Below are 21,535 nucleotides of genomic sequence, written 5' to 3'. Positions count from 1 at the left end.
TTGTTAAGACTTAGGTCCGGTTCACTGTGTATCCATGGCCTGACTTGCTTTGTTTTCTTTTGTATGACTAGCAAAATAGCACCTTTGCTTAGTTAGCTGAATGCACGTGGTTAGTTGGACCGAAACGCTTAGTAGACTATCCAGAATGCACGTAGTCTCATTAAACTTCTCACAGACACAAAGTTATTTATTTATAGCACATCTTTATGAACATTAAGTCATTTCATTTAGCGTATCCGGTATAGTTCAAGTCGTTATTTTGAAGTAGTGCTCGCTTTGAGTATGTGTGCGCAAATGTTCAGAAAGAATTCTTGCTTCGCTTTAGCAAGGAATGTCCGTCGGCGAATGCTCGGGGAACACGATGTAGTCGTCGTACACGGCAAGACTGCCGCTGTGAGGAACATTCAGAACGTTTCCATCGCTGTCCTTTTGAACAGTAAAGCGGGAAGAGTAGCTTTAAGTGGTAAAAGATGTTATGTTAGTGACCTGAAGACACCATGCAAACTATGCTACAGCAGTGGTAAAGGGGCTTTCTTACTATGCGGCGGAGCAATTGCCACCGTCAAACCTCGACTGAATGAGACCAAGCACGTCATAAACTTTCTCGGTGGCAGTGTCGGAATACACGGTCGTGACATTTGGCAGGTGGTTCCAGTGTTTGGTGCCCGTCGTCGGCAGCAGCGCTTGCTTGAGGGCGACGATTGCCTCGGGCCCCTTCGCGTCGTTTCCGAGCACAACAAGTCGGCCCGTCTCCGGGATGAAGAAGTCTGTGAACGTATCGGTGGTTGTGTAATCCTCCGCAGATGCGTACAGGCTGTCCTCAGATTTTTCTCGTTAGTTTCATGCGACTAATTAGACGGTTTTGTGCAGAAGTTGTGGTTTGGGATATATAGGTGTAAAGCTGAAGTAAGTTCTTCTTACGCTTGGAGGAATGGCTCAAAAGAGGCATCAACGCCCTCTTCGGCTTTATACAGGCTCATGTCTACTCCTAGGACACCGCCAAGGAGCAGAGTGAGGGGAAATAGCACTTCGGAAGCCTTCATATCTGATGTGGAGCTCGGATGATCTTCAGCACGGTGAGTAGTAAAATGGACGGAGAAATGAACAGTAAGTCTTAAATGTCAGGAACTGCAATAGATGATACTTATACTGCGGATGAGAGAAGCTAGGTACATAAAGGGTTGGTCACGTAGGGAATAGTTGATTAAACCCCCCCAACCACTTAATATCAGAGGCTACTAGCTCCGGCATGCCCATTATTCAACAACGGATTCGTCTATATCTTCAGACGGGATACTGACTTATAGGGACTGATCCTTACCGATAGTATATAGGAATTAATATAAACCCCATGCTTTGAACAGTAAGTGCAGCAAGGCGGTCAGCTAGTGCAGCGGAGCATACACCTATCCCACGATCGGCCCCAAGGGTAGCGTGACGGGGAGCCCACTGTTTGTACCAAAAGAGTCGATGGCCGTGTCATGACTTGTGATATACCCTTGACATATCCACCCGTGATTATTTCAGGCTTGCTTCAACTCACCAAGATGGCAAGTCACGCCACTGTTGCCCAAATTTGAGGATGCGGTTTAACAACTCAGCCACAAGTTGGCAGTTGTTCACCTATGCGCAGTCGTGCAAGATGCCCATTATTATGAGGCGAGAGACATGAAAACCCCTCCCAAGGTTACCACATTCAGGGGATTTGCATATTATGATAAGTGAACGTTCCTCGAAAATTTCCAACACAGCCCTGGCGGGTGATCCCGCAACATGACTCGATGCACGGCCCGAATTCGGGAAAGCAAGATCTACACGATCTATTGACCTATTTGGGTCTCTCGCATTCGCCATAACACCTCGCATGCATTTATGTTACGAAATATGAATATGCACAATTTTGTGTGCAAGTACAGTTTCGTTTTCTTGCACAACTCATATGCACACCTGTGGATTCTGTTTGGGTACTCCGTCTTCAAGTGGCGCAGCTCAGGCCAGCCACTCAAAAGAGCCGCGAGGTGAAGCAAGACAAATGAGGTTAGTTATCAGGGAAGGATGCATCATCAGCGCCCTGCCGCCGCCAGTATCCTACCTTGATCGTGACGACCCCGCAGTTTAGCCTACTTCGAGACACATTTGGTCTTGATAAGAAAGGACCAAGTACCTGGTCTCGGCAGCCCATGCAGCTAGCTCAATTAATGCGATCTGGCGGTGCTTGGGGCAGAAGTAACATGAATCCTTCCATTCGCCAGGCTTGGGCAAAGGGTCAGGCGCACACAGGAACGCATATCGGCCGTTGCATCAGACTGCAAAGAAAATTCCAGGTCCTTGGCATAGGGCCTCAAGGGTGGCATGCGACCCTGCACGCCGGGAACAATCGAATGATTGCGAATCCACTTGGTTCCGCTTATCGCCAATTCACCTACCAAGAGTTCAAAGACAACAATATTAAACATCTCGATATGATCTTCGTAACATTTTAGAGACCCAACACCACGTACAGTATTCAATTTACCTGAGGAGATGTAACTGGCAAACGAGGCAGAGTAGCAGTGTTTAGCGCAGCGAGCAGTAGGCAGAGTAAATATCTTACGTGATAAATGAGTCGATAACCAATTTTATAACATGTAAGTGCTGCTGTTTCCCACCATCCAGCGTCGCAACATTTGGCCAGACCTTAAAGCGATAGACCAAATTAAAGTCAGGATTTTGCGGAGATGCGGGACAGCGCCTGTTCCCGCATCTCCTGACATTATACCGCTGTTTAGCGTCCGAGCCATTTGCCAGTGTAAAGAGCTTCTAGGCCCTCGGGCGGAATTCCGAGCTTGATGCCAAACCCTGACTAGTTAGTAGGATACCTTGCAGGGCAGGGATTAGGGTTGTCGGAAAATTACATGAGAAGTTGTAAGCAACAAAGCCTATCTTGCTGTTCGACTTGTATGCCAAGACCTCTAGCGGGCAAATGCTTCGAAAGCTTACATCTATTATCAGCAAAGAGGCACGTTTATGCAGGGACAATAGGCGAAGAGCGCCGAGATGATTGAAAAATAACTGCATTTTTGGAGCCAAAGTTATCATAGAACGTCCCAAACTATTGCCAAAATACCCAGACTGAGAGCCACCACTTACCAAACGCTAGTCAGGCTCTCGGGTATCGTAGCCTCCAGGGTTACAGAACGCGGATTTCCGCCGCCGACCTTCTGCATTGGGCATGGCTATGCGCTCATGGGGCACCGTTACTTGGGTGGTCAACAAAAGTGCAATCCTTCCGCGGCAGCTCTCTCCAATCACATCGTAGTGCTTCAAGTGTACTTGTATCTCAAATGATATGTCCCCAATCAAAGGAGGGTGGGAAGTAACGGACGATGTAGAATGGATTGCAGATACGGGTATATGATGTCGACTAGAAGAGGAAGCTCAGAAGTTACTCTGAGACAGAGAGGTGTAGGCTTAATAACTGGCTAAGCTAAATATGGCAACAAAAGCCTGTAACCGGGACTTAACGCCTAGATACCCTGGATGTCTGGGAACATAAATACTGCTCGTCTGTTGCCTTCGTTCCAACATATTGCAACTTCAAACCACATCCCAATACGCAACAGAAACAACTCCTACACAAGCCCGACCAAGTCAAACCGAAACAATGAAGTTCTCGCTCCTCACCTTCGCCACTGTCTTCGTCGCCCTTGCGGCTGCTGCCCCGGCTCCCGAGGGCGCCGTGCTCGAGCGTGCCCAGCTTGAGGCTCGTGGCTGCTCCTGCACCAAGATTGCCGACGAGTGGATCTGCAGAGGAACCACTTGCCAGTAGACGCCTGCTTTCAGAAGTCAAAGGATGATATCGTGTTGTTCAATATTGGTAAGTTTGCCCTTTTGACTTCTTGTAAACTCATACTAATGATTTTCTACCGACAAGGTTCCAACCGTATGATACGCACCTGTTGTGCTGATTCGAAAAGCTTGTTCAGATTGATGTGACGCAGTGCTCTGGTCATATGTGAGGGGAGGGACAAGGAATGCCACAGTCTTTAACAATAACCCCCCTTAAAAAGGAATTTGCAACAAAGTTCACTTGCTTTGGGCCCATCGAATCCGAGGGGCGCTTGGGCCTGATTTCTGTACTCCAATACATCACTCTTCTACTTGATACTGTCTATTCGTTGTGACTTTTGAAATGTATACACCGCCCGGCGATTCGGTATTGTGCTTAGTTTGCTGAAATGCAGGGTAGTAGAGTTATGTTTGCCTGAGTTGATGATGTTGATTGTCAGATGTGTTCACAGCCTAGAATTGTTTGCGGCTGTTATCATTGATCAGAAGCAGATCAAACTTGTCGTCCATAACGACAAATGGTGCGCCGAATTGGAGCGAATATTAATCTATTTGAACTCGATTAAAGAACTAATCATTCTAGAGTCGGTGCAAGTCAAGCGGTTGGTCGTTCAATAATTCAGTCCCAGAACGGAGTGGAACATGCTCTTTGAGTTATGCAAGGTCCCACCAAAAGTGGCAGAGTGTCAGACATGGATTTAAAGCCACGTCTGACCAAGGGCAGAATTGTTAATTCAAGCCATGAAAGACATTTGAGACAATACATGATAAGCCTTGGAAAGCCAAAGAGCTCTACTTGACAGTTGCTCTTAAATCTTGGGGTTGTACAGTTTTATGGACGAGCAGTACACCAGTAGGGTTACAAACAGGAGAAGTTGCTTGGTCGAACCCGTCACAAACATCCAGGACCTTACCTACCCTCGTTGTCGGCTTCTTGCTGTTATTGGCTATTGCCAGCCAAATAAAGCAGCCAGTATCCAGGTCTTCTATGTTAGGCAAACTTGTTTCATTTTTAGGACTCGGAATGATTGTGGAATAACTCCACATCGGCGTTGTTTTCCAACAGCGCCGACAAACCCGAAACGCGATGCGATCGCAGTCGGGCAAACGGACTTTCCAACCACCGGAGGCCGATTAGAGACCCTGCACTTCCAAGCTTTGCATGTCGCAAGAGCTCACTATTTTAGATCCGAGCCTGCAGTGGTTGATCTAGGGTTACATAACAGTCTATGACGCTCGCGTGCTCGGCACAGACGCGCTTTAGTGCATGAAAGCCCCCGTCTATGACGACGTCCCGTGCTTAAGTCATCACTCAATGGCCTGGGTAAAAGACAGCGAATGCCCCATTTCGCCTGTGCATTGCTATCTTATCTTCTTCGGGCAACGGAGATTTTTTAAGACGGACCGTTTTATTCTCAAATGTCCGGAGCCATTCCGATGATGGTGGATGGGTGGCGGCAGCAAACAAAGTGCAATGATGCGAACTTCCCTTCTATAGGTCTTGATGTGACTCCAATAAATAGACTCTCGGTCTGCGCCTTGCCGTCTATAGCACACGCAAAAAAACTTTCTTATCGATCACTCAAATCTTAAACAGACGTGTGGAAAATATCTTGCCAATGTCTCCAGAGCCATCAAACTATCCTCGAACCCTAGCCATCTTCGGCGCGACGGGCCGAACGGGAGGCGAATCCCTCAAATCCATCCTCGCGAACCCCTCCAACCCCTTCCACCTCAAAATCTTCGTCCGCTCCCGCGCAAAGCTCATCGCGGCATTCCCGCAGTTCAAAACAGACCCTAACGTGCAAATCTTCGAGGGTCAGGTCACCGACCTTGACCGCGTGAAGGCGTGCCTCGACGGCGCGGACACCGTCATCTGCGCCCTCGGTGAGAACGATAACAAGCCCACTGTGCGCGTGCTGCAGGATGCCACGCGGACGATTGTGGCGGCGCTGAAGCAGCTCCGGGACGAAGCCCAGGCGTGGGCGAGGCCGCGGTTCTTACTGCTCTCGTCCGCGACGTGGAATAAGCGTTTTGACGAGCAGAGCCCTGCGCTCGTGAGCTGGCTCATCAAGAATGCTTTCTATTACCCGTACGCCGACCTTTTGAAGTCGCACGAGATGCTACAGGCCGATCCAGGCTTGGTGAAGCTGCTGCTTGTGCAACCGCCGGCGATCATCGAGGAGGAGGCCAGCGGCCATACAATTAGTGCCGAGTCGGTTGGGCTGGCTGTGTCGTATGCCGATCTTGGCGCGGCGTTTGCAGAGTTGGCCGTGGAAGAAGCATACAAGGATATCGGTGCCGTCGGCGTGACGTCGGGCCTGGCGAAAGAAGGGTTTTCGAGATACGGATCGGAGATTTTGTACAGAGTTGTCAGAGGCTTGATGGCGAGCTACCTTCCGGGGTTCTGGGCAATCAATGGAGCGGTTAACAAGATTATCGGTTAAGAGGAAACTGATAGTTGGCTGAAAAGTTGGCCGAGAGACGCTCGGCTTGTTTCCATTTGCTGGCGTTGATAGAATCTAACAGACATTATCCAAACCATGACTTTTCCGTGCCCCCCCCGATACCGCCATTTTATGTGTTTAAACTCGCTGGACACTAAGCATGCCTTTGAACATTGCGCCGAAAACGCCGCGCTTTGGCCCGGTGCGCCGAGAGGTCGTCAAGGAAACGGCATCATTGTTGCGCAAGGCATCCTCTTGTTCCCCCTCCGATAAAGCCTCCTTCTCTAGCTGTCGAATCTTCCACACACGAAGGAACCAGACTGCCGATTCGTTAGCAACTCGAGCCCCACACGATCCATTAAATGTAGAGGACCTACTTGAGATGAAGGCTGCCATGTACATGAAACCGGTAAACAACTGGACATTCAGATACGCGTCGATTCCGGAGCCCTTGATCGTCAGGGCGATGGGTTCAGCAAATGTCGCGGGGATGACGAGGATCATCCAGAAGATGGAGAGAGCTAGGGGACAGATCAGCTAAGATTCCTAGCATATTGAAAGACGGGTAGACGCCAATGATGGATAATTACCTGACGGAAGGAGCTGGATTCCGACAACCTCGGCTCCAACTGGTCCAACAGTTGGCCAAAGCACACCGGCGAAGGCTCCGAAAAGCGCAAAGATGATGATGCCCGCGAAGTGCTTGCCAGCGAAGATCCAGATGAAGAACGTGGCAAGCCCAGCAATGAGGGTGCCCAGCCCGGCCATGTTGATGCGCCCGAAGCGATCACTGGCCAGGCCGATGAGCGGACGGCCGATGCCTTGGGACACTACATGACAAAGTTAGCGACTGTCACTTCGGCATCTAATCGATTAAAATGAGCGTTCGGACTTACAGTTGAACATGGCCGACACAATCGAACCCTGACTGGCATTGAACCCGACCGTTTCAGCGTAGTCCGCCAAGGAGAAGACGGCAATGACATAGCCGAACAACCCGAAGAAACCCCAGGCGAAGAACAGCCAGAACTCGATCCTCTTGAAAATACCGAAGTGGAACGCAATGTGGACGCTACCGAGGGCCTTGTTGCGGTCCTTCATCAGCAGGCAGCACGCGCCATTGACGACAAAGGACAGGATGGCGAGGATGCGGAAGGCCCAGGGCAGGCCGATGTTGCGGATCATGGCGTTGGTGGCGAGGGAGTAGATGAGGCCGCCGAGACCGGAGCCGGCAGTGGCAATGGCGTTGGCAAAGGAGCGGCGGAGCACGAACCATTGCGGGACGATGCCAACGGTGGTGTTGAAGGTGAAGCCCATGCCGATGCCGAAGCCGATACCCTGGGAGAGCAGGAGGTGCCATATTTGGGTCGTGAAGGAGGCGCCAATGAGGGCGACGCTGAGGTTCTGTTAGGAGCTGGTCACGGGAGGAATCGATGGGTTCAACAGATTGACTTACGCTTGGATCACAACGCCGGTGCCGAGAGTCAGTTGGGTGCCCAAGCGGGGGATGCAGAAGGTGACAACCGGGGCGATCAGGAGGGCTATCGGGCGTGAGTTAGCTTATGCCGGGCTAAGACGCGGGGAAACCGGGGAAGTGAGACTCACCGATAGAGAAAGACAGCCCGCCGACGAAAGCCAGAGAGATGGGGGTGGCGCCGGGAAAGGCGCCAGAGTTGAGGTAGTAGGCGAGAAAGACGGCATAGGACTGCGCGAACTCGTCAGACTTTTGCGTTGCGGAGGGAACGAGGGTAGGTAGGTAGGTTTTCAACTCACTGAGTTTATGCCCCAGGTATGAGCGTTGATGAGGAAGACGCAACCAACAACGACCCTATGTCCATGTCAGTTAACATGCCCCGAAGCCGGCGAGGGTGTGTGGGCAAAGATTGCATGACTGCAGCAATACTCACCATCCGTAACCGCCCTCTTTGAACTCTACCTGCTCATTCGGCCGAGAGCCGGCAGGGCTCGTCGGCGAGCCGCCATCCTTCTCTATCACCGCTGCCCTGGAAGCACTGTCAGGCATCTGTACCACGCCGTCGTGGTTGTCCTGTTGACCGGAATAATCAGAGTGAGAAGGCATACCGGGTAGCGACAATTCGTTGTCACGGATTCTCGAGTGAGAGAAGGAGAGAAAATTGCAATCGGCAAGTTTCCAAACGGCCTCGGTAATGGTGGCTGGGCGATTTCGCGGGGGTTCTGCACGCCCTTTGGTTTTGGTTCAAGTTCGCGGGTTTGGTGACAAAGCAAAATTAAATCAACCAGGTGATCCAATCCGTATACCGTAAGGATAATTCGCGGGGGAACAGGGAATGGAGTAGGTATGGAAGAGTGACTCCGACGCCGAGGCGCGTCGTGCTTTAAGTTTTTTTCTTTTCCACTTCTTCCTTCGTTTGCTCCCGGGAATAATGTGGGCACAGCAACAGCACACGGGGGGGGATTGACCAGCCGAAATGAGATTGGAAAGTCATTTGACCCGGCGGTGACAGGTGCAAAGTCAGGGCCTAAACCGGAAATGGACGGTGTCGGGCCCGATGCCCGCGTTGTGTAATGAAATCTTCTCATTGGTCTTATCGGTCGGCGGGTGTGTGCCGTTGGATGCTAACTATCCTAGGCAAGTAATAAGAGGAAGGGTGCGTTCTGGGCCGGCGACAAGTGTTTTACCATCTTTGCTGTTCCCCCTTGTACCCTTGCATTAACTCTTCTAGGACTCTCAAACAACGATTCTTTGGGAACTTCAGTCATCCTTACGTGCTGCTTGATGGCGGTTATCCATAGGATTCATGCGGGCTTGGAAGGAAACCGAGTCATTCCTGGGCTGCGCGCTCAACTACGGCAGCAAAAGCCGATGGCAACCGACTTTCGGGCGTCGGTGGGAAGTTTACCATTCTGCCGGCCGGTTTCGGCTGTGAAGCCGGACACGTCCACTGAACCGGGCCGTGCCGTCTCAGATTTTGAGCAAGGTCGGGAAGCGTTGCCGGTTCGGCGATAAGATACGGCTAAGAGATGCTATCTAGAGTCTCCGGATTCGGCCTCGGTGTCAGGCATGTGTTGACGATCGGGCTATTTCATTGGCCGTTGAAATTGTAACCCATCTTCAACAACGCCGGAATTTATTGCAACGTCAATACACGTCCCAATCTCCCGTGATTGAAGGTTCAGATACCTGTTTCTCATTGATCCCAGCAAATTGCCCGCACTCATGGACCCCGTACCGTAGAATGCATGCCACACCACACCCCGTCGCCCCAGCAGGCATAAACGGCCTCATAGGCATCAGCTGCACGAATCATCTCACAGGCGAAATAGATATATAGTGAAAAGCCTTATGGCTTCAAATTTGGAGGTTACGGTCCCTGTTTTTCAGTTCTCACTAATAGACGAATCCTCAGGGATCCCAACGTTGAAAGCAGTTGCCTTGGGGACATCCAGCTAAAGCACCTAGTGAAGGTAGTCAAACACAATGCTATCAATACGAACAACGCTTGCAACGCCCGCATACAAGAAGTCGAAGGTGATCTGGAGAGTGTCCGAACTAGGCGTGTAGTCCACGGAGACCGGCTTCCAAACGCCCCACCCCGCGCCGTCCCTCGCATCGGTAGTGCTCACAGGCAGTCCGTTGATCATGACCCCGACGAAGCCGGCATCCATGTTATCAAACCATACCGCAAATGTCAGCTTGCCGGGGACGTTTCCCTGCACGGGGACGGTCGGGCTCTTGAGTCTGGTGACCAGGGGAGGGACCTGTTCGGGTCGGTCCCTGAGAAGTCTCGCCTCGAAGGAGTGTAGCCCCGAGTTGGCGGACGCCGAGGTGATTCCGGTGCTTACGTCCGGGTCAGGAAGCTCAAGGGTCCAGGGGGCAATGCCGCACTCAAAATCGCCATTGGTGAGAAGACCGCCGAAGGAAGGGCAGGGGGTCGGAGTCGGCGTCGCGGAGCAGGTGGGGCCGCAGGCGCAGGCGGATATGTAACGCGAGGCAACGGTGCCACAGGCTGCGGTTGCACGGGTAGGGAAGTTTGTCGCTGTGGTGCTGCCGGCGGTTATGGTTGCGCAGAAGGCGGAGGCGGAGGAGACGGCGCCTGGCGAAGGGCAGGGGAACAGGGCGCGATAGCAGCTTGGGTAGGGTTAGGGGTGCTGCACCATATCTACATATCTCGAGATGAAAACATACTTGTCAGCATTGCAGCGTGCTAGAGTTGTGGCTGCATGCACGCCGAATGACGAGACGATGACGGCGACGGCTAGGATATCGACTGAGATGAACATACTGTCTGATGATATTGCTGGCTGAGGTAAGTTGAAAGATGTTCATGATGTGATAATAGCTGAGCCTTGGTGCAAGCTTTATATAGTTTTCTACAAAAGGGTCGGCATTTGCAGTTGCTGTTTCGGAGGCAAGACATGAATGTCATTTGATTTGCCACATAGTAAGATCTTGGGGAATCTCTCCGAACACGAGTTCAGCTTGTCGCAAGGGATACTGCGCAGTCGGGTGGCTGCATATCAGCCGTTCATGTCAACGAATAAGCACGTTGACACGACGCCTAGGTCGTGAAAGGTCTCTGATCTATGTGATCGAATCATAGGGAATAAGACAATATTTCGCAAAGCTTGGAGATACACAGAACAGAACATGAAGAGAGAATTACATTACGTATCATTATGAGCAGGCTTTTATGTAAGAACATGCCACTAATAAGCTTGTTCGATTCATGTCTTAAGCCACGAAAGCCAGAAACTATGAATAGATTTATAACGGCTTCATTGCAATGGGGTTCTAGTCCACCAGCGGGAAGCCCGATTCTTCTCTATCCTCCCTTTAAGATTTGCGATAGGTTTTGTTGTTACTTTTAAGTCCCTTTACTGATTTAAATTCATTACGTCTGTAGCTTAAGCTACGTATTCATGGAAACTTACACATCATTCTAGGTACTAGTAAGGAAGGGTATATACGAATATTAAAGGGTCTATCTATCAACGGCCGAAACTCGACAAACTCAGGGTACTTGACAAGCACTAAAAGTGCCCACCAGAAAGTTTGAAAACACCGCTTGAGTGGCGCGGCAATTGAGTGGTGTTTCCAGACTTTCTGGTGATCACTGTGACAACATCCGGTATGCTAAAATTACACAATTTAATGCCAAAAGACTTGAGCTCGGAAGACTGATGACAAACAGCAATATACACCAACCACATCATCATGTTCGCCGCCTCGCCGGCAATGGTAACACTGCCCTTATCCTCGTGTGAGTGGCGTTGCAGAGCGTAGGTGTTCGCTATCTGACACCCACAACCAGGCGCATCTTGTGGAGGTTCAAAGGCACGGTGTCAGGCTGTGACTTTGTCACAGAGGACTGGAAAATTGGATAGCCGCTGCGCAAACCATACGCCACCAGGATTTCGTGGGCAATACCACATGGGACCCTGTCGCACAGGCGCCACTCACTGGGCCCACAGGCCTACCTACGTGAATTTCGACGCCTTGCAGCAGAGGCAGAATCAGTGGCTTGAGAGGCACAGGCGTCATACCGACCTAGTGATGACTCTTGAGTTGGTGAGCTATATGCGAAACGAGATGGGGACCCGGGAGACGACGAGTTGGTTTTGGACGAGGTGTAACATCTCAGCCTAAAGGGTACTCCCTGAAGTCTTCCAGCTGGTAGCATTTTCACATGACTGTATTGGAATGAGTCCCTGTGTAAGCCAGAGAGATATAACCACCAGTAAATGTATATTGTCAGCCAGAACATTATCCCAGATGGCTGCCTCTACGAGGACTTTTGACGCAAGCAATACATCGAATGTTGATTTTGCATTATTTTTAGTATCAAAGTTGGACTTCTGGGGGGTTGAGTTATAGTACCTGGGTCAGAACTACCGCCGCCTCTTAACAGTGGTGTCTTACCATCAGGTCGGCACTTTTTGACTCGCAGCTAAGTGGCTTTGGCGCGATTATTTATTCTCTTGCAGCCCTTATCATTCCACTTGTTGATAAAACGTTCCTCCAACGGTAGGAAATACTGAGAATAGAAATATCATAGGTTTGCATCTCATGGGTGTCATTAGTAAGACTCTTGATTGCTTGATGGCCGCGAGCATATGGGGCCCGTCCGCATTGTGGAACGTTGGGTGTGCGCTCCGGGAACCTGAAAAAATATGAGACATAATCAGCACTGGCCATGAATGATCAGCTAGTGTGATTTCTAAGAACAAGTATTTATAACATCTGTTTTTTGCATCGCATATATCATTTCATCTTCTCTATCTGCCCAGCCTCAACGTGTTGAAAGAACGATACATGCGCTCCTCCTGCAAAGGCGTAAACTCCGAAAGACTGGTTCCTTGTCAGCACCACAACGCCCAAATCTTCAACAAAGAGGCCAGACATACCATTCATGCTTCGTGTAATCCATATAATTGTGAATCGGATCCAAGCCAGGCTGCTCGGGGCAAGAATCCTGCTCGACCGGGCACCCCACGGTAGCAGTCTTTGTAGCGGGCGTATCGTCAATCAAATCGCCCTCGCCCTCACAGTCGAAGCCCTCAAAGACGTGGAACAAGCCAAACCAGTGCCCGACTTCGTGGGTGGCCGTCTTCCCCTTGTTGTCCTCGGGGTCCCAGGGCACGCCGGGGCCGCCGGGCATGGTGCCGACGCTGACGTGGCAGCCGTCGTACGTGTACCACGACGTCCCGTTGATCCCCGTGTTCCACGGGTCCTCGACGGGGAAGCTGCACAGCCCCGTCGCGGAGCCCGGGTTCGTCATGAGGCCCGTCTCGAAGTAGATGTTGAGCTCGTCGTAGCCGCCCTGCCGCAGCGCCTCGGCCTTTTCCTTGATGCGCGCCTGCCGCGTCCAGGCGTCGTTGACGGTGTGCGTCAGGTTCCTGACGACGAACTGGATGTTGTGGCGGGCAAAGGTCTCGTTGAGGACGCTCATCTGCGGAGAATCGTCAGCCCGGGGAGAGCAGAGGGGACAGGGCAAAGCATTTCTTGGCGCCGGGATGCGGTCGCTCGCTTGCAAAAAGAATAGTGTTGTTCACGTACTTGGTCGTTTATCATCTTGTCCGTAACGAAGCCGGCGTGCGCCTCGTCCTCAACGACATGCAGGTAGGTCGGGATGAGAAGCCCTTCCGCACGCCGACGCAAAAAGCCAGGCGACAGACCCTCGGCGCGCTGGGCGGCGCGCAGGGCCGTCGCGGCCTCAAAGGCCTCGGGGGCCGGCTGGGCTGAGCCGCATTTGTCCTGCGCCGCAGCCCACGACGAGGACAATGCCAGGCCGACCGAGCCCGCGAATACCGTTTTGAGCCTCATGATATCGGAATTGGCGCCCAGTTCAGTCTGTGACCACCGATAAAAATCACCCGCGGTCGCGGGACAGCGGCGAGACGATGGGTTTTATATGTCCAATTATACCCGCCTCCACGAGGCCAAATCAGGAAGGTGTCCATCGCGATGGGTTCGTGATGCCCTCGCACCCCATGAAGGCCAAGAGTTGGCGCGCCAGGTCCTGCCTAGAGCAGCTATTATTCCCTGCCAAGGAGCAGGCCAGAGCCACATCGGAGGGAGGACTATCCACAGCAGCATTCAAGAACCCGGCATCTCGTAATTGGGGTGAAGGGGCACGCGATTGTTGGGTCCGCGATTCCCGGGCCGGCGCGGGGCCGGTCCGCCGCAGCGGTGGTTCCCCCGTGGTCACGGACCGCCACTCACACGGAAGGCAACGGCATGCACGGCGGATACAAGCTGCATGGCCAAGAAATCTTCATCGCTCGTGAGAATTGGAAAGTCGCTGGGCAAGTCATCGGATGGTGGGGAGAGAACATGCCAAGTCTGCTAGCCTGCCGAAGATCAGATGCCCAAGCAATATTGGTTACTTGCCTTCATCCCCATTCTCACCGTCTCACCTAAATCCTCCGACTCTCACCTGTAGCTAATCTGGCTATTCTATCGAATAATTCCGCGTCCATCTGGTGTACTCGCATATCTCCTTCGAACGCACAGCCCGGCTCTCTCGGTGCTCTTTGACCTCTACAATACTATGTCACAAGCTCTACGATTCCCCCGCCCTGTCATCCTGGGGGAACCAACGGATATCTATCAACTGTCATGGATGACACTATTGCCTTTCAAATCCGATTAAGTTTTGCGCTATACGATATCACTCTATCATTGGTTCTAGGGGCGCCGGTTTTGTCTGAGTCGCGGTTCCGTACCCGCATGCGTCCGGATGCCAAGCGGGGTTTGGTGTGGGAGTACGGATGGCATTTTCAAATACAGTTCGCACATGTCTTGCCAAGAACGAACCCCCTTCGAAGCAGAAGGAAAGAGGCTTGGATCGATTCCGTAAGGAGTCAAAGGGGCCGTTGTCAAACTGTAATTTCGAGTGGCTTGGCCACCTCCCCCGGCTATGTCTTTGCTTACGCACTACGTGGTATGAATTTTCCAGTCCGCCCATATGCGCACCAGAGGGACTTTTTGGTTTCGGAACGCCACCGAGAAGCTTGCCAATTGCGATTGGCGATCTTTTTGTCTGGCACCGCCTCGCAAGTCTTTTTGGTGTGCAGAGGGGAGGAGGACGAGAAGGGGGCTTGGGGGGCTTGGGGTTGGCGTCTGGTAGTTCATATGTTTGCAACGTCATGATTACTATGCACAGAAACAAGCAAACAGGAAAAGCCACCAAACGCAGTCCCGCATGCAGCTGCGAGGTGTGATGACAGATCGAGTCTGGAAAAAGGAACCGAAAAAGGAAGTTCACTCGCAAGCCACCACTAGGTGTGTGCCACCAGCGGCAGCCGGATCGCGGCGGGGCCCGTACACTGCAGTGGACAGAACTGGCGGCCGTCATGCACACAGCAAGCAGCATGTCGTTGAGCCGAGAAATCGAGCGAAGTTTGTGACTGAATATACTAGGACTTGCAATGATTATACGCTGCTGCACAACTTTGATGCTCACGCATAGGAGACTCCTAGACGTTTCGCGAGCACGAGCATGGGCCATAAGGGTTTGCGTACCATTCACGGGATGCATAACGAGTATGAAGGACTTGCATAGCTTGGGGTTACCCTTGAGCAAAGTTCGAGCTACTGGGGTGGATGTACCCTCGGACCGTCGTTTTTCAGTCCACCGGCCGGTGGTAGGGCAGAGGCATGGCGTGAGTTGTGTGCCCATATAGGTGAGCTACTTGGCCTGGGTAGCCTATTACGGACAAGTTGAAGTCGGAAGGCATGCGGAATGGTTGGCGGAACGCTTCGTAAGGGCTAATTATGTCTACGAAAGGGGGCAACAGAGGGTGCACTAGCCACTAGATTGTGGTCCTGAAGCTGGACTGGAGAGGAAAGGGGAGGCAACTCCCTCCCCTGTTTTTTTGCTCTCTCAGTTGCTTGGATTGACTCGCCGTCCCCATCGATAGTTGAATCATGTCTCAGTCGTACGATGATGGCTGTGTACCTCACGCCCATGAGCTAATCTGCATTTGATATCGGCGCGCAGCAGCACCAACAACAAGCACCAGCAACAAGTAACAGCATCAGGCAACAACAGCAGACAGTAAACGGCAAACAGCAAGCGGGTTAGGTGTCTCGGCAGCAATGACCGAACATTCTTTACTCTATGCTCTCCCGGACCACTTGGACGCGATCCGATGGGATGACAAGGCAACCCGTCCCATGAGTTTGGATGCCAACCCGGAGCTTGAAAGCCCCTAGAGGCCAGGACAATGCGAACAATCCACCACCAACGGGCATATGTGTGTTTGTGGTGAGAATACCGACGCAAATATGCATGGCACAGAAGGGGACCTGCAGCAGCGTTGCCAACAGCCGGCACGACATGGGCTGCAGCAGCAGGGCAGAGAGGAGAGGGTGCAAACACTGGCGACCCTTGCGCAGGTTCATCCCCCAAATCTAGTGTATCTCGCCCGTCCCTCCTTTGCTATCTATCCCTGTACCTCCCGCACCTGCATTTCCCCCGACCACGTGGTTGCCCTGCATGTCCCCTCCTCAAACCTCGCGGGGATTGCACTACAAACCCCCGTGCTAACTTTTGGTCGCAAAGGCGCGAGCAACGCCGCCGACCGCCGAAGAAAACGACACCACGACGGGTCCATGCCGCCCGAGCCACTTACCGGTCTTCCGCGAAGCAACCAGCTCGCATCGTCGTCGTTCACTCAGGAATCGCGTTGCATCTCGGACGGGACGGGGCCGACGACAATGATGACGACGAGGAAGAAAAAGAAGAACAAGAACGGCAACCGCGAAGGAACAACCGGCTTTGCACCGTCTCTGCTGATCAACATGGACAATGAACAATGATTTCAATTTCTAATCAGGACTCGCCAACTGGAATTGCGGACAGTCCAGCTCGTCGGCTCTCGTTTGTAGCGGCCCTAGGCCTGAAGGACATCCGGATCAAGACATCCGGGAGGGTCCCTTTGTTTGTCGTCAAGAGCGAGAAAACCCGGGCGAGACAAACAAGATTCGGATCGCCCAGAACCCTCCACGAGACGGACACGAGCAGGACTGGCTGGGCAGAAGAGCTCACACAACGGAGAAACCAAATGCTGCGTGCTGCCCTGTCTCGCCGCATCCGAGTAATGCCCATCGCCCAAAGGGCCCAAGGTCAATCTTTGCTTGCCCATCCCAATGCAAAGTGCCATGATGTACTGGCGCTAGCTGCAGACTCCTGCACAAGCGCGACGATTCTTCAGCCAAACTCAGGATGGTTCATGGCGCTAACGGGCGGGCTAACGGAAAGGTCTCTTGATATCGTCCGCTTTGACTCGTCCCTCTCAGGGCTCCGTTGGTTTGCCGACCCATCCGATTTGCATCTCGAAGCCCCCCAAAAGCATGCGCAGAATGGCGCAAGCCTCGTCGACGACCAACAGGGCTCGCGTTCACGTCTCGTCAGCACACACGGCCATTGGCCGGCCTTCCAAGACACTGTGCCCACCGAGGCTTGCAGGGCCTAATACAGATGACTCTGGCCAATCCAACCCGTTCGACTCTGGTCGTTCTGGCGCCGCTGCCTTGTCTGTGCGCGGCGCGTGCTTTGTCCGCGGAAGACATGGGGCTACCCATCCAGGCTGGTCGAGCCAGTGGCCAAGGGCTTTGCAAACGCCAATCCCACGCCCTCTCCGGTCTCTCTGATCTGCTGCATCGAGCGCCGCCGACGCCGCCCATGCACGGCATGCTACCGTGGAAGCGCGAGACTTGATATATGGCTGACCTGGGCGCCCCAAAAACGAAGCGTGCAGGGCGGCCAAGCTTTTGCTTCCTCATTCCAATTCCCTTCAACGCATCCTATTTCACCACATAGATATTTTATCTACCACACGCACATACACACACATACACACGCATACACAGCCAAAGCCATTTCGATATGGAAGCAAGAAACCCGAGGCAAAAGGCGGACGACTCTGAGGCGCAGACGATTAAGGAACCGAAGTCCATGTTCCCCGAGTGGTTGATCTGGTACAAGAAGCCCGAGTACCGCGACTTCAAGGAGTATGCCGCCGCCATAAGATCGGGGAGGAGGCCCATGAGCAGGGACGGGCGTGAAAAGAGCCCCATCCCGGCGCGGCTGAGTTTAGAGAAGGTCCTGGCCAACGAGACCTGTGAGCACACATTCCATCTACCCATCGCGTCAAACTCTAGGCACCCAGCATGAGGCATGGCGGATGAGAACGAACGAGCTAACATTGTCGTCTCTCCTCTTCCCTAGGCTCTCCCATGTCATTATATGATTTCTACATGTACCTCAAGTACATAGAGTTCTCGCCCGAGAACCTTGAGTTCTACGTCTGGTATGTCCCCTCCCCTCCACCCTATCCAGATGATGTCCCCTCCACTGGCTATGATATCTGACAAGGTGCCCCAGGTTCCGCAACTATGAGGCGACGTACGCAAAGACGGGAAGTCTCAGCAACTTCCCCCTTTCGGAGAAGGACATCGACCAGACATCGTCGCGAGACAGCATGGCGGATAGCGCCATCGAAACCGGCGTCAAGCTCCCGTCCCTCCAACTGTCCGAGTTCGAGTGCGATCCCGAAGCAGGTATGCCCATGACACCCGCCTCCCCTCATTGCCCGCCTCCCAGCGTCCATGACTAACATGCCCCGAAGCCGACGAGACCATGACCAACATCGTCCAGCTCATCGCCCCGGAAGCATCGTGCAGACCCAACAGCAAAATCGGCCCGTGCGGCCGCGACCGCATCAAGTCATGGGCCAACTCGTGCGCGAAGCCCGTCCCCTCCACCAACGCCGCCACCATCATCCCGTCCCGCATCGCGCCGCACTCGGCCTACCGCGCCGAGCTCAACGCCGTCGTCAAGGGCTTCCTCCTCCCGGACTCGGAGAAGGAGCTCAACATCCCGCCCGCGCTGCGTGACCAGGCCCTGCTCGACCTCCAGCACTCGTCCGACCCGGCGCACCTGCGCCCCATCGCCGACCACGTCTACGGGCTCCTCAAGAACTGCTCCCACCGCAACTTCATCCGCCTCGGCGTCTCCAACGGCACCTTCGAGACGCTGTGCATGGCCACCAGCGTCGGCATCGCCCTCACCATCGCCGGCTTCCTCTGCGTCCTCCTGCGCGCCTTCGTGCCCTTCACCGGCGCCCACAGCCGCTGGAACGCCTTCGCCCCCTGGCCCATGTGGTTCGTCGGCATGTCCCTCATCCTGTCCGGCCTGCGCGGCAGCTGCTTCTTCCTGCTCCTCTTCACCCGCCGCCAGCCCCTCCCCTGGGAGCGCTTCGACGACAGCGCCTCGCTACTGTCCCAGCGCACCGGCCTGATGAAGTTCCTGTCGCGCATGATGATCTTCGACCGCAAGATCCGCGTCAAGGACGTCCACCTGCGCCGCCTGCAGCACAAGATCGTCCTGCAGGCCATGTTCGGCGGCGCCGTCTTCTCCACCCTGTGCGTCCTGCTGTTTGTGCTGCTCCCGGTGTGGTCGGAGAAGCTGTGAGCGGCGGGAGGCCCCCCGGATGAAATGTCACGAATGATTTTTTAAAAAAGGCGTTGAGGGGGTGGGAGGAATCGGTGTCGGAGTTAAATCTAAAGTCTGTATTTGTTTTCTTGTCTTTTTTCTCTCTCTCGTTAGCATTTGATATCCCCGGGGGCTTTACAGAAACGAATACAAATCTATCAACGACCCAAACCACGTCAGCCAGTGTGCGTCCGTAATAATTAAGTAATAATAAAATTCACCTGTCAATGCGTCTATGCTTTTCCTTTTCCATTACAGTGCAACTTGAAATGTCGAAACATAACCCTCGAGGAGACTCCGGGACGGGGAACAGGAGCTCGCGCCATCGTCGGAGTGCTCTCTCCCTCGCCACCTTCTCTGAAAACGTTCTGCAGCCCGCCGCCACTCCAGCTTTGTCATGGGATGGGGGCGAGTCATTGATATTTGGCGCCGTAATCGGGTACGTGCAGGGCAGTCTCCATGGCAGGCCGGGACGGGACGATGCGCACACAGTGATGGAAGAAACACGATCAGGGAACAGAAATATTCAATTTCCTCCCCTTGAAAGCCGACGATAGCCTCGAGACCCACGAGAAAACGCGTTTCCACATTATATTATCTATATCTATAATCATTTATATTATATCATCATTTCTTCCTCTCGCTCCCCGGCCCAGTCTACGCCGCCTCCTTCTCCAGGATCCAGTTGTTCACGACCTCGGCGATCTCCAGGCTGTTCTTCTCGACGTGCATGAAGTGGCCGTTGCCGCGGATGCCAATGTCGCCGAGCTTGATCCACTCGGGCTGGCCGCCGACCTGCTTCAGGTAGTCGACGAGGCAGTGGTCGTAGGTGATGTGGACGCTGGCCTCGCCGGTGACCATGAGGTAGGGCACGCTCGCGATCTTGGGCAGCTGGCGGGCGGGCTCCTTCTGGCGGTGGCAGCTGCGGAGGGCCAGGGTCTCGTTGCCGACGACCTCGGTCTCGAGCTCGTCGGCGCTGGCGACGGGCGGGTCGTAGTCGAGGGGCGTGTTGGCCAGGCCCCAGGGGTTGGCGGGGGTGCCGCCCAGGTCGTAGCCGTAGGACCAGAAGGGGATGGTGGTGCCCTCGAGGTTGATGTTGGCGGCGATGTACTGCGGGCAGTCGTTGGACATGAGGATGGGCGTGCGGGCGCCGATGGAGTGGGAGACGAGGTAGGCCTTCTCGCCGAGCAGCGAGAGCAGCTCACAGCCCGAGGCGCGCATGGCCAGCTCCTGCGGCACCCAGCTCGTCGACAGCGGGATGATGGTCTTCTTGAACTGCTCAAAGGTGGGGTCGCCCTTGCGGCCGGTGCCGGGCCACTGGGTGTGCAGGCTGGACTGCGGGTAGGTGTTGTAGACCTCGACGGCGGTGAAGCCCTTCTCGACGCCCTCGGCGGCGGTGCCGGCGAGCATGGTGAAGTTGGCGAGGTTGTTCTCGGACGAGCGGCCGATGGCGGCCACGTCGACCAGGTAGACGGTGTGGCCCTGCTGCAGAAAGTACGAGGCCCAGCCGGGGCGGTTGTCGGGGGTGTTGAGCCAGGTGACGCCGGTGGTGCCGCCGCCGTGGAAGAAGACGATGGGCTTGGTGGCGGCGGCGCCGCGGCGGCGACGGCGGGCGCCCGCGGCGGTCGAGACGGGCACGAGCTTCTCGACGTAGAGCTGGTCGACGGTGACGTTGCCCGAGGCCGTCTCGATGTAGCGGCCGCCGACGTAGAAGAAGTCGCGCGTGTGCGCGGCCTCCTTGGAGACGCACTTTGTGCTGATGGCGTTGACGCCGGTGCAGTTGCTCGAGGCGAGGGCCTGGGCGGCGGCGGCGCCCACGGCGAGCACGGTGGCGATTGACAGTCGGACCATCTTGACGGCGAGTTTACCAGGCGGGCGGGACGATGGGAGGAGTTGACGGGGGTGAGTTGAGTGCGACGCTGCCGGGGGAAGAAGAACGGGAGCAGGAGGGCTGGAAGGGTGAGCGGGTTTGGGTCGATATTAAATCCTTTTTTCTTCTCTCCCGCCCTCTCTTCTCTCGATATGCAAAATGAGCAACCGGGTTCCGCTAAGAAGGCGGCCGCCGCAAGAGCCCCTCAGCGAGAGAGGACCCATTTTGTTAATTGCCGGGATCCAGTGATGCTCGTGTCATGCCTGGCGCGATCAAATCTCCCCAGGGGGCGGAGATGTGGTTGCATTGGATGATGGGGACCCCTGGAGATGGCCTGGTCCACTGGGCCCGCTCCCCCAGCTCAAGCATAAAGTTTGGTGGGAAAGGCGGTGGAGGGTTCGGGGCGC

At 54.0% G+C, this 21,535-nt stretch overlaps 8 protein-coding genes across 8 annotated transcripts; 3 read left to right on the top strand and 5 right to left on the bottom strand.

Moving 5' to 3' along the window:
* Window positions 1–321: 321 nt before the first annotated feature.
* Window positions 322–1,043, bottom strand: EsH8_X_000386 (uncharacterized protein; the record flags this gene model as incomplete). The annotated part of the gene is made up of 3 exons (XM_083274474.1): window positions 322–454; window positions 539–814; window positions 922–1,043. 3 exons carry the CDS (start codon window positions 1,041–1,043, stop codon window positions 322–324), a joined length of 531 nt encoding a protein of 176 aa, XP_083119866.1.
* A 2,600-nt stretch (window positions 1,044–3,643) lies between these two features.
* Window positions 3,644–3,808, top strand: EsH8_X_000385 (uncharacterized protein; the record flags this gene model as incomplete). The annotated part of the gene is made up of 1 exon (XM_083274473.1): window positions 3,644–3,808. The coding sequence occupies one exon, from the start codon at window positions 3,644–3,646 to the stop codon at window positions 3,806–3,808; it is 165 nt and encodes a 54-aa protein (XP_083119865.1).
* Window positions 3,809–5,447: 1,639 nt separating this feature from the next.
* Window positions 5,448–6,275, top strand: EsH8_X_000384 (uncharacterized protein; the record flags this gene model as incomplete). Its single annotated transcript, XM_083274472.1, has 1 exon — window positions 5,448–6,275. One exon carries the CDS (start codon window positions 5,448–5,450, stop codon window positions 6,273–6,275), a length of 828 nt encoding a protein of 275 aa, XP_083119864.1.
* Window positions 6,276–6,413: 138 nt separating this feature from the next.
* On the bottom strand, window positions 6,414–8,355 carry EsH8_X_000383 (uncharacterized protein; the record flags this gene model as incomplete). The annotated part of the gene is made up of 8 exons (XM_083274471.1): window positions 6,414–6,595; window positions 6,653–6,796; window positions 6,866–7,105; window positions 7,172–7,671; window positions 7,732–7,816; window positions 7,881–7,980; window positions 8,049–8,103; window positions 8,183–8,355. 8 exons carry the CDS (start codon window positions 8,353–8,355, stop codon window positions 6,414–6,416), a joined length of 1,479 nt encoding a protein of 492 aa, XP_083119863.1.
* A 1,358-nt stretch (window positions 8,356–9,713) lies between these two features.
* Window positions 9,714–10,538, bottom strand: EsH8_X_000382 (uncharacterized protein; the record flags this gene model as incomplete). The annotated part of the gene is made up of 2 exons (XM_083274470.1): window positions 9,714–10,386; window positions 10,444–10,538. 2 exons carry the CDS (start codon window positions 10,536–10,538, stop codon window positions 9,714–9,716), a joined length of 768 nt encoding a protein of 255 aa, XP_083119862.1.
* A 1,995-nt stretch (window positions 10,539–12,533) lies between these two features.
* EsH8_X_000381 (uncharacterized protein) lies at window positions 12,534–13,581 on the bottom strand (the record flags this gene model as incomplete). The annotated part of the gene is made up of 3 exons (XM_083274469.1): window positions 12,534–12,606; window positions 12,663–13,207; window positions 13,315–13,581. 3 exons carry the CDS (start codon window positions 13,579–13,581, stop codon window positions 12,534–12,536), a joined length of 885 nt encoding a protein of 294 aa, XP_083119861.1.
* Window positions 13,582–17,650: 4,069 nt separating this feature from the next.
* On the top strand, window positions 17,651–19,237 carry EsH8_X_000380 (uncharacterized protein; the record flags this gene model as incomplete). Its single annotated transcript, XM_083274468.1, has 4 exons — window positions 17,651–17,885; window positions 17,993–18,074; window positions 18,149–18,324; window positions 18,393–19,237. The coding sequence occupies 4 exons, from the start codon at window positions 17,651–17,653 to the stop codon at window positions 19,235–19,237; spliced, it is 1,338 nt and encodes a 445-aa protein (XP_083119860.1).
* A 678-nt stretch (window positions 19,238–19,915) lies between these two features.
* On the bottom strand, window positions 19,916–21,109 carry EsH8_X_000379 (alpha/beta hydrolase; the record flags this gene model as incomplete). The annotated part of the gene is made up of 1 exon (XM_083274467.1): window positions 19,916–21,109. One exon carries the CDS (start codon window positions 21,107–21,109, stop codon window positions 19,916–19,918), a length of 1,194 nt encoding a protein of 397 aa, XP_083119859.1.
* Between the last annotated feature and the right edge of the window lie 426 nt (window positions 21,110–21,535).

The sequence above is a fragment of the Colletotrichum jinshuiense genome, chromosome 10 (genome assembly GCF_051148585.1).
Source record: "Colletotrichum jinshuiense chromosome 10, complete sequence".
In the NCBI taxonomy this organism is placed as follows: domain Eukaryota; kingdom Fungi; phylum Ascomycota; class Sordariomycetes; order Glomerellales; family Glomerellaceae; genus Colletotrichum; species Colletotrichum jinshuiense.
Note: the sequence above shows the minus strand (reverse complement) of the source record. Positions and strands in the feature narration are given on the sequence as shown.